Source organism: Scomber japonicus, chromosome 5 (assembly GCF_027409825.1).
Source record: "Scomber japonicus isolate fScoJap1 chromosome 5, fScoJap1.pri, whole genome shotgun sequence".
Taxonomy (NCBI): domain Eukaryota; kingdom Metazoa; phylum Chordata; class Actinopteri; order Scombriformes; family Scombridae; genus Scomber; species Scomber japonicus.
Window position 1 is genome coordinate 7,711,490 of NC_070582.1, and position 11,764 is coordinate 7,723,253.

The 11,764-nt window shown below is 37.9% G+C and overlaps 1 protein-coding gene across 1 annotated transcript; it reads right to left on the reverse strand.

The window, feature by feature from the left end:
* Positions 1–1,576: 1,576 nt before the first annotated feature.
* admb (adrenomedullin b) lies at positions 1,577–2,952 on the reverse strand. Its single transcript, XM_053319480.1, has 3 exons — positions 2,841–2,952; positions 2,142–2,258; positions 1,577–1,856 (listed from the first exon to the last, which is right to left on the reverse strand). The coding sequence occupies exons 1-3, from the start codon at positions 2,942–2,944 to the stop codon at positions 1,577–1,579; spliced, it is 501 nt and encodes a 166-aa protein (XP_053175455.1). The 5' UTR covers positions 2,945–2,952.
* Positions 2,953–11,764: the final 8,812 nt, after the last annotated feature.

An 11,764-nucleotide genomic window follows, 5' to 3' on the forward strand; every position in this document is an offset into this window, starting at 1 on the left:
TGATACGCTGTGATTACACAGTTTTTAGGAACACGTCGACCCTAGTCAAGTTGAATCCAATTTCATGTGTTTGAGATGTTTCAGCTGATGAAGTTTTTATTTTCAGATTGGTATGCACAGCTTTTTGGACTTTTAAAAACTCGTGTTTTACTGCACGTACTACATAACAATACACACTAACACTGCTGCACACAAGCACAAACAGAATATCACTAGTATTAGGTCACCAAAATGACATCAAAGTTGCTTTAAGTTAATTTATTTAATTCTGAAACAAGGACTTCACCACCACCAGCTGAAAACTATTACAATTCCTGCTGTGTTTCACCACAACAAGACACAAATGATGTTACCTAATACCATTTCAAGTCATTTCCGCTGATTTGTGGGTAAATTAGGATTTATTACATTCAAATAAAGAGGCAGATAAATGTCAAAACTTTGAAGATGAAACATTTAACATACTAAGTGCTTTGTTGAGGCCGTGTTGATTTCAAAAGAGCTTGGCCTACATTTGTTAACATGTAGCCTACTGTTAAGCTAGATGGCAGCACAACTCTTTCATCAGCTCTTCTCTTTCATAGCAGGGGAAAAAAAGAGAGAAAAAAAAGCTCTTAGTCACTTTCCATGACATTACAGTCCAGCCAAAAACTAACTGACCCCCTTTTTTTTTAACATTTTCATGTGTGAGTTACACCATCCAAACAAATGACCTTAAAATATCTCTAACATGATTAAATTCCAATAACATATAATCAGCACAATAAGGCAGTTTATATAACACATAACTCAGTGATAAGATCATTAATGCACATAATGGATACAGGACACATTGATTATTTACACAGATACATCTGATACTTCATTGAAGTTAAAAATAACAAAAAGGCACTTTAATATGTATATTGGCTGTATAAAAATATAGTTGTATTATATGATTAAATATAAGGTAGCTTTATATTTCCTTATATACAAGCTGATAATTACATTTTTAAGTATGAATATGCTTAGTAGATACTTTTCTAAATTGCACTCTTCATGAGCAGTTCATCCTATTCAGTTCCTTTTTTGGGGGGCGAGACTCCTGCATGTGACAGTTTGGGGTCCAGTACTGTCAGTTTTCTTGAGAAGAGAGAAGGAAAAAAAAGAAAAAGACGACTCCCCCGTCTCGGCCTCGGTTCTTCCTCAGTTCACGGATATTTCAGAGAAGATCCTCAGGAATGGTCTTCAGTCTCAGCAGCCAAGTTCACTTTGGAAGCTGCAGAAGAGACAGACATTCCTGTCAAGTCCCACAGGTCTGACTTGAATTCAACCATTAATCACACACTTGTTCAGACACACTGAAAACTGCAGCTAAGCATGCACACACACACACACACACACACACAGAGTATCTATTAGTGGAATCTCCCAGAGTGACCTGAGCAAAGTTTCCTCTGATGGGCTGTACAGATATAGCAGCCGTTCTTTTCGGCATATCTAGCAGTAAGTCAGTGGAAAACAACCTCTGAGGGGGGGGACTTATCTTCATCTGCTGTGTGCAAATCACCCCAACAAGGATTCTCCATTGCCTGTCTTAGGCCACTGTGCCTGTGCGTTTGTGTCTGTAGACTCGCTGACCAGCTTCGGTGCTCCATCTCTGTCTTCCCGTCGGGAGGGCGAGTCGGGCGACGTCCCCAAGCGAGCGGCGTCGGCGTCCGTAGCCTTTTGGGCTGATCTTTTTGGGAGGGGCGTTGGGCTCTTTTTCCTGGTTAATCTGGTGCAGTCGGTATATCAGGTCGTGGTATGAGCATGTGAATAGGACGCAGCCGGATTTGGGTGGCATTGATCTCCTGGGTCTGATATTCAACCCAAAGCTGGAAGAAGAAGATGCTCTATTTTTAGATTGCTGATGCTTTCCAAAGGTTGTTAAATGTGATCTATTCACTCATAATTATTATGTCAACAGGGTTTAAATCCAATGTATCATCAAGGTGACTCTAGATTCATGTAGATGTTTCAATACACGACAGCAGACAAGACAAAATCTTGACTTTCCTGCCTTAAAATGGGCAATTGATATGGAGTTTTGAATATTCAGACTACTTTTTAATAGAAAACCTTTTCACAATGCATAATAAACACAGCCTCTCTTTTTTTACCTTGATGAGACTGAGACAGTTTCTGCATTTCCGTCCTGCTGTGGTCTGATGTGGATGTCAGAGTACTCGTCACTGCGCAGGTCTCTCCTCATACGACTCTGCAGCCATACTCTGAACCTGCCACAGAGCATACAAACTGTGATGAGAGGAACTGACTAATGCTCAGAGAATAACACAGCATTACACATTCAAAAAATGTCATGGTTTCATTTGAGGCCAGCTTAGCTTAGTTGGCAGTATCATGGAAAGCTGCAGAGAGCATTTGATTCTTTACAAGCAAGCAACTGCCCGACCGATAAATCTGCCTGGCCGATATTTTGGTAACAAGAAATTACTTATTTCAATACAGAGGTAAAGTGTCTTTGTTACACTTTGCGCACCAGAGAACACTGAAAATTTCATCTTTCAAGTGTAAAACTTTCCGCTCAGAGAATGTCTTGGCCACAACAAAAAACAATATTAGTTGATTATATAGATTTTTTTAAGCTCTCAAATATTGTTTTCAGTATCATTCTCAAAAATCCAGTATGTGAATTCAATGATTCACTTAATTTATTAATGTCACATTTTATAATAGACATTACCTGATATAAATATCTTTTAATTTTGAGTACTTGTGTACAGAAAGACAGAAAAATAGACTTTTATTATAAGAGTGAACACAATGTTCTCACGTGCTTGTTTATCAGGCTCACTCACCTTTTTTTCAGGCTGCTGTTGAAGTCGCCTGTGGCACCTTTTACCAGTGGCAGGACGGTGGTGAAAACACAGCAGCAGATGACAGTGTGCAGGGCTAATTTCATTTTGGCTGGGAGCTGTTAAAGTTAAACATACAATGATTGTAACTGAGGAGGTGAATACTGGACTTGTGCCATGACATGACTCATGATTGAATTGGTATTAAACATATTTAAAAGCTTTTTTTAGCTTCATAACAGAGTGGCATTTGTTGATTAATCAATAACAAATCAGTATTGATGGATTTGTAAGGTTAATTTATTGAACATTCATCCAACATAAACCCTAACCCAACATCATAGGTTAAAAAAACACAGACTCAATCTTTAGTCCTTCAAGCTTTTACCCCAAATTTACCCCAAACAGGAACTCATAAACATCAATTTACATTCTTTTAAACTTGGAAAATTGTTAAGTAACCTTTAAAAAATGTCTGAACTTGAATTAAAAAGGATGGAAATAGTCACTTACCTCAGGCTCTAGCTTGCAATGTAATGAGGAGAATTTATGGTGCTCATCCAAGTTTGTTGTGTACAGTTTTAGCAGAGTTTGGTTGGTGGGGTTTTTTTTTGTTTGTTTTGTTTGTTTTTTCCCCCCTCAGGTTGTAAAGAGTTTACCATGAGTTGAAGTCTGAAGTTTACACTGCTAACATGAGAGACTTTATAGAAGGAGGGAGGGAGCTGTACCTGAATACCAGACCCAGTGGGAGGGACTGTGGGACAGTTCATGTCAACCCCGTCCACCCCACATGTAGACAGTCAAACCAAAAACATGCAGAGAGAGAGAGATTAAAAAAGATGCAGCAATCCCCCCAAAAAAGAAGTATGACTGATGCTGTTTTTGTTTGTGTGAATCTTAATTCTGATGTAATGCAACACTTCTTCCTCTTTGACAAAGTTGAAAATTGACCTAAATTGTGTTTTTGTGCTTGTGTTTTTTTACTCTGAGGTTTTATTTCTGACTGTGCAAATGGGATTCCTAAGTGCACTAAGTCTTTTTTTTCTCTTTTTTTCTTTGTTTAGTCAGTTTTTTTAAATTCAGGGGGGGTGCAAGATTAAGTTTATTGGCCATGCATGCTTTAAGGCAGTTATGTTAGGCATAATTGTCGCTAATAGCTGCAATAATTCTCATGTAGATGTGTTGTTGGATAGCTCTGTTGCAGTCTTGAGTTGGCCATCTTTGATTTTAAATAGCTGCAAAATGCTGAGTTTATTCAAATCAGCGCTGCGTTGTTATAGCAACTGCATGCACCGTGGAAATTTTAAGGAAGGAACATGTGCTTAATACTGAACTGGTGCACCTCCAGATGACCAGTTCAATCACTGAGAAGCACTTACACACTCCAGTAGACACTTCCAAGAATCCTTAATAAGGGCAGCGTGTTGTGCATGTGTGAAGGTGAACGTGCACTAAAGCTTTCCACATTAGCTGCAGATGAAGATGGTTCAAAAGGCAAAGTTGTTTTTGGAAATGTATTGATAATCAAAGTTAAGCTACTTCAAGGTGTGAATGCCTAAAATTTGACTGTAGGAATGTGGAAGCGGGGCTTTACAGCGAGTGAGCGTGCACGGTCAGGGAAGTAAAGTGGAAACGTCTGTAGCGAGGCGGTGTGTCAGTTGACCTTTTTACGTCTTTTTTTTTTTTTTTTTTTTTTTTGTGAAATGCTTTATGATGTGTTGTGTGATGGTACCTAATTGAAAATGATGTGTTTCTGACTGTTCATCAAATTCTGACTGCATTATGCTTCCTAACATTAAATCAAAAGTCTTGCATCATTAAGTAAACTGAATGTTTCCTCGTGCCAAAAAAACAAACGTGTGGGTTGAAGTTGGGCTGTAGTTGCGCTTCTCTTTCCATTGTGATATTTTAATTATATTTTTTCTGATGATGACACTTTAAAAGGTCACATTTTGATTGCTCCACCTGTTTCAGGGAGGATTTTAGGAACTTATTGTTTTGGAGCAAGAACACATTAAAAAAAAAGATGCAGTATGAGTTCTTTTGAGTTACTACTTCTTTTCTTTTAAAGCCTTTTTTGGTACTTGAACTTGAAATTTTAATGAACTCTTCCTTTAAAAACATCAATCCTGTATCCAGAATTACTCCCTCATTACAAGGCTTGGGCAGTATTTATTTTTACATACCTTTCTGACATTTCACTGGGTTTACGGTACATGACAGTATTTGTTTAAAATCTGAGCTGTTAGTCATTGTAGCATGTATGACATTATCTTTTATTATTATTTGCTTACTTAGACAAGTCTTGCTAGGTTTAAATACTTATGGCCCAAATAATTAATAGATAGAAAATAAATGGTCTTCAAGGTCCCGATGACATACAAATCCCGAAATCGTGGTGGAGCGTGGTTGTGCAGTGGCTCTTGTTTTATCTGGTTCTCATGTTTTTATTGTCTTTTAAAGCACAAATGGAGTGGCACCTGTAATGTCATTATATGTCAAATATAATGACAATAAAGCTTTCTATTGTATTCTATTCACATCAATGGACTGAACGGGGATGACATGTGGGTGGTGGTGGAGGTGTCAGATAGGCAGTTGAATAAAATCATGCAGCCACTAAACAGTTTTTATAGTTGGAAAAATTTATGTCAAAAAGAAAGTTATATATAGGCCTGTCACAATAAAAATCGACTTTATCGTACAGTAACGTAATTATCATCATCATCATGTCTATATATGGACTTATTGTATGATACATGGACATGACCTTGGCCACACTTCACGTCAGCAGCTATGAGACTATTCATGTCACATTGGCTAAGTGAGTAGTGTCCTCCATTCCTCACTGTGCTCGTCCTGAGTGGAGACTGCAGAAGCAAGCACCTACTCTCCAATACCACCCTTGCAATATTAAGCTATGATATTATCATTAATCAGTGGTATAAAACAATCTTCAAATGACAATAATATTGTTTATCACGATTATTTCTGACACAATATATCGTCCAATAAAAGTAGTTATCGTGACAAGCTTAGCATTCAGGACTGAACCCAAAATACTTACAAACAGGGGAAGAGGCATTTTCCTTTTTTACTACTTGTAACTTTGTCCCGACTACTCGCAGCTGCCATCGTTCTCTTTACACTACAATACATCGCCTCGATACAGCATCTCTGTATCAGCTCAATAGAAAGAGGAGAGTCTGTATTTTTTATGGTACTGTTGAAAATCATACTTTCAGGATTTCTAAGTACCCTGGTGTACCATTATACCTTGATACTACTCAAGCCTATTTAATACTTTACTTAAGTAAATGGAGATTTCAGACACTTTCTAACAACTGTGGAGTCATACAACTAATGAACCATCGCGCGTCTCTACAGCTGATAGTGACGACACAAAATGATTAGTTGGTGTCCGAAATCTTGATTTGCTACTCACTAATTATATAGGGAATTGTGAATGAGTGATTAAGGGAGTGATTTCGAGAACACACAGCCATTGTGTTTGTTGGCTAAACTGGAAAAATGTAGTTTCCATGGCAACATATCTGATACAGTTAAGTTTAATATTTGGTTTGTTTACTTTACTCCAGCAGGTAGTAACCTTTAAACCTTTAAACCTAAAAACACAGCTTTATTTTGCCTTAAAAAATGAATGTCCACTGTAGTTGTTCTTGGCTGTGTACTGTTTGTATTAGACTGGAGGCTAATAGGTTTTTATCGAGGAAATCAAATAGACGACTTTACACAGCCGGTGAAGGGTTGTTTTTTTTTACAGGGAAGTGTGAACTTGGATTGTGTGTCTTAAAACTCACAAAGCAATCACACCTTTCAGTAGAGTGTTGCGTTAACTCTGGAAAAGGTGAGTATGAATTTCCACTGCAAGTCCTGACAAGTCCATTTAATAGAGATGCTCCCACACGAGTTGCATTCAGTTATTAATGCTTTTATATGTTTTATTGATAACGTTATCGTCAGTACTGCGAGACTCAAACTCATAATTATGGCAGCATCTCTACTGTTGCTTTTAATGAATGAGTTTCAGCTCTGTTCAGTGACATTTTTTTTGTCTATCTAATAGAGTTTTAATGCTTTTTTCTTTGATTTTAGTTCTAACTGTCTGGTTGCAGAAGTTCTCTTAAGTTACAATTTATGATTTGAACAAATCAGCAACTGAAAGTGATGTTAGTCCTTTGACCTTTTGTTCAAGATATTTTTCCTCCAATTTCTGTAATATTAAAGGCAGCACTACCTTTAAAGCCTTTAAATTATCTTTGAAAGCTTGGTTGAAAGAACAGTACACACTCAGTCAACAGGTAAAAATGGGAATAGTTAATGTCATTTTATATATCGTTCATTTTACTATGATATATTTTGTGTATTTTTAAATGGTCTTATTGATATTTTGTTTAAATCATAGGTTTTACTTCTTTAATCATGTGCCACTGGTGACCCCCTATCCAGGGACTACAGATGCAACTTAGCCCATAGCTGTTTCTGGTGCAATATATCTACGGTTTATTGTCAGGGCTCAAATACACAATAAGGAAAAAATAAGTTGCAGTTTCTGGGTGTCACAACCACAACTACCACCAGTATCATCATCGTCATTCTTTCCAGTCTTTACAAAACCCAACAGCACATAAAGACCTCATGTATCTGTCGAAGCACGAGTCATGGGACGTCATGGATGGATAGGCTTAAATAGATGCATACAGTGTTGTCATGGCAACAAAAAGCACTTTTCCAGGCCCTAAAGATTATTCAGTGATCTATGTTTTAACTTGATTCCTTCCAGTTCTTAAACTAGCTGTCGGCGCCTCTCGTGCTGCAGAGTTTCTATTAATCCAAAACTCGATATAGTCGTGATCAGAATCTATTTTAAAAGGGTTTGATAAACGTTGTTTTGTTTTGTTTATCTATCTATATCAGTTGGCCGAGATCTTTTGTTGTCTCGAGTCGTCGCTGCAGGAATAGCTTTTTTTATATTACAGAAATGAAAACAATATGGTGTTTGGTTAGGGTACGGATGAAGCTGTGATTGATTTCCACAGTCAGGGGTCAGTAGAGCACAATGTGAGCTCAACATTGGCCGGCACCCATTATGAGATATTATTAGATGCTCGTGTCTATTTATAGCGCCGCATTTCATTCTGTGCTTGTATTACTACTGAGATAGAAAGGCAGGAATTGCAACAATGTTATTAAATCTGCTCCTTTGGTATGTAATACCACGGCGCCCCTCATGGGTCTGAAAGATAATACTCTCTGGAAATGAAGTTATTTAGTCTAAACGTGAGGCGCAAACATTCATCTTAGTTCAACGGAAAATCACTGTCGTTTTTTTTTTTTTTTTCTTAGCGGAAAAATACAGGATCAGATATCTACCATTTACAGGTGGAAAACATCAATTTACCCAAGGGGAGGATGAGGTTCCACATATTCCTGAAAGTTAATGGTGTGAGAGAAATGATGGAACAACCTGAACTATTTACTAGGTTTGACTTTATCTCTATTTTAATCTGCATTGTCAATGCTCCATATTTCAATTTCAGTTCTTTTAGCGTCATTGCACAATGTACAATGAAATGAATAGTCTCCAGTGGTACACACCATAAACATAAGCACATACAGTAACATAAAACTACAGACAGATTACAATATAAATAATAAATAAAAAAAATAGTATAAAACAGAGATATAAAAACAGTGAATGATTGGATGGTATGGACAAGACACAGTAAGAACAATGGAGACTGACCACAAAATAGATATTAACCCTCAAAGCCAATAGCACAACAGGATTAGGATTAGTTTATATACTTTTATTATATTATTATTATAAGAAATTAAACATTTTTGTAACATTAATTCACAGCCACGACATCAGATTGCTGATTAATATCATGCTGATCATTTTTCAGCTTAGTAAACCAACAACATGAACACGTGACAGCAGCAGAGTTTAAGTTATTTATATATTATATTCTAGTTCAAAATGTAACACACATTTTTAACCAGGTTGGATTACCACAGCAGCTTCAATTGGACTTTTACACAATTTATAAAAACTATTTCCCCCACCACCATATATAAATAAACTAAGCTAAAATAACTAATAAAATTCACCACTTTGAAGGGGATTTGTTTTTTATTGTCTTGTTGCTATGTATTATGATTTTTTTTTTTTATGTATATATTTTATAGAGCTAGGGCACTAACTTCTGAAATCATTAGTTTTAAAGTCTGGAGCTTCATCATAAAATACAGCATCAGTCAAGAGTTGGACAGTTTCTCATTTGCGTAAACAGGAAGAAACCTTTGACTGGTACTGTATATATCATGAAATAATGGAGAGCAAAATGACATACTGACATTTTTCAAATTTGCCAAAGATGTTTCCATTAGGCTTACTGGCACAGGCTATGTTATAGAGGCTGTACATAGAATTGGTCAGTGATATATTGAGGGATCTTTTATACCCAAGGCTCAGAGTTGACATTTAATCTTAAGATTTTCTCAAGATCTCGTCTAAATATTGCCGTTCCTGCCCGGGGAGAGACTGTCTCATGACTGTGAGTTTCAGATTTACACCTGTGAGTCCTGAGAAGTTTGCCATGGGAATTGCAGCACATAAACTCAGAATGCAATGTCTCAACAGCTGCCCTGAGAGACTAGTCCATCAGAGCTGGATGAGGCAGGGTAGAACCTTTAGTCAGAGTATAAACTGCATGTTGTGTCAAGTGATGGATGTGTGGAGATTCCAGATTTTCTGCCAGCAACGTTGTGAGTGAGAGGTCGGAGAAAGATTTCACTTTGGCACAGACATCAGGGTCTTCGTGACTCCATCTATGACCCAGTTGAACATGTGTCTTTGTGGGGGTTTTTTACGTCTCCACGCTGGTGACAGATGTGGACGGAGGCATTATGTCTTTGTGTCATCCGTCTGTCTTTACATTTGTCTGTCCGTCCCATTCTCATGAACCCGATATCTCAGGAGCACCTCGAGGAAATTTCGTCAGATTTGGCACAAACGTTCACTTGGACTCAAAGATGAACTGATTAGATCTTGGTGGTCAAAGGTCAAAGTCACTGTGACCTCATGAACGCGATATCTCAGGAACACCTGGAGAGTATTTCATTACATCTGGCAGAAAGCATCCACTTGGACTCATGGATGTGCTGATTAGAATTTGTTAGTCAAAGGTTACTGTGACTTAACAAAATATGTATTGGGCCATAACTCAAGAATTCGTAGACTAATTACGACACATAGATATTTTTGTAATTTCTCTTTTTATTTTTTTTAAAAATAGGTTTATTTAAACTGTTGGAGAGAAGGAGAGATTGTGATCATAGTTCGCATTTGGTCGGACACTGAATTGGCGAAGCGGATCTTGAGTTCCCATCTTAAAATTGAAGATATGTGTGTGTGTGTGTGAAGCATCCATGTTTTAGAATACGTAGATTCTTTACAGCAGCATCCATATCTGAAGCATCGTCTATTGTAATGGCTACAACTTTGTTATCTATCAGAATTGGCTTTATGGGCCAAGCATACAAACACACGCAAGGAAAATACACTTAATACTTTTTTATTACATTCCTTCAAAGTCATTACTACAGACTTTATAAGTTTGGATGATTAAGATTAAGAAACATGGATGTAAACTGCAACTTGACTGGTTGGCATAGATATACAATTGTAAGGTGGTATTTCTAATTTTCTAATGGGAGGAGAGAACTTGCATTTTTTCTAGTCTTGTTTATTATATTATTCAGTGTTTCAAGTGTACGAAGTGGTGAGGAAACCAACTGCATAGAAGATAGAGCAGGATTTGGCTTTGGGTGTCAATAAAGACATCAGCCATGGAAACATTGCTGGCTTCATCTAACTTTGGAGATCAGACTGCACAATGTCAGCCGAATAATGGCTTGACCTGACAGACTGGAGTCACTGAGAAGAAACATGGGGTGGGGGTGTTATCCTTTTTACCATGTCATGGTGGAAGACAACCAATGGGTGAGAATGAAGCCATCAGACATGGAAACATTGCTGGCTTCGTCTAACTTTGGAGATCAGACTGCACAATGTCAGCCCAATAATGACTTGACCCGGCAGACTGGAGTCACTGAGAAGAAACATGGGGTGGGGGTGTTATCCTTTTTAGCATGTCATGGTGGAAGACAACCAATGGGTGAGAATAAAGCCATCAGACATGGAAACATTGCTGGCTTCGTCTAACTTTTTGGGGTTTTTAACCTTCCCCAGTGCAGTTTGTGGGACTTCTCACAACGTCTCGGCAAAAAGAGGAAAATAAAGGTGTAGGAGACTCGGCACATCAGCCAACTCAAGCTCAAGCCCGTGCCTCAACCGACCGGAAAACTGAGGTAAGATCTGGAAAGAGGTCTGAAGCACACGGTAATAATCATTTTTAACATTGAAACGTTAGTTGCTCCAAATTATGAACAGCTCTTATGATTACCCTGTCAGATTTTTTCCCCCTTCTTCTGCCTATTTTGGAAACTTCTATAATGCAGAAGAACATAGAGCACTCTTTCACACACAACTATAAACATGCTGAAGCGAGTTGGGAAAGTTAAAGAAATATTTTAGGAGTCTCTTAAGGCGGAGTTCATGCTATGAATTGTACAGGAATAGATGGCTGTGGTGGAGAAGGGGTGATGGCAATGGCTGAAGATCTGGGTGGTATAATGTGGAGCAGGACTCTGATGAGCTCACAGTGGAAGGACCCCTGGGAGCTGAAACCGATGAAAACTGGAGCTGAATGGGGAGGAGGAGGGTTATCTATCTGATACTGAAATGACAGCTGACTGCAGCAGACAGAGGAACTATTTTAGAGGCATGACAGTAACGAGATTATGTTTCACAGAGTTTGTGGCAAAATCTGATTTCGAGA

Bases quoted from the DNA above. Each gene is read 5' to 3' on its own strand.
- admb (XM_053319480.1), bottom strand. From the start codon at position 2,944: ATGAAATTAGCCCTGCACACTGTCATCTGCTGCTGTGTTTTCACCACC. The intron at 2,259-2,840 runs GTGAGTGAGCCT...GCTCTGTGGCAG, and splicing joins AACAGCAGCCTGAAAAAAAG to GTTCAGAGTATGGCTGCAGA. The intron at 1,857-2,141 runs GTAAAAAAAGAG...TTCTTCTTCCAG, and splicing joins ACTGTCTCAGTCTCATCAAG to CTTTGGGTTGAATATCAGAC.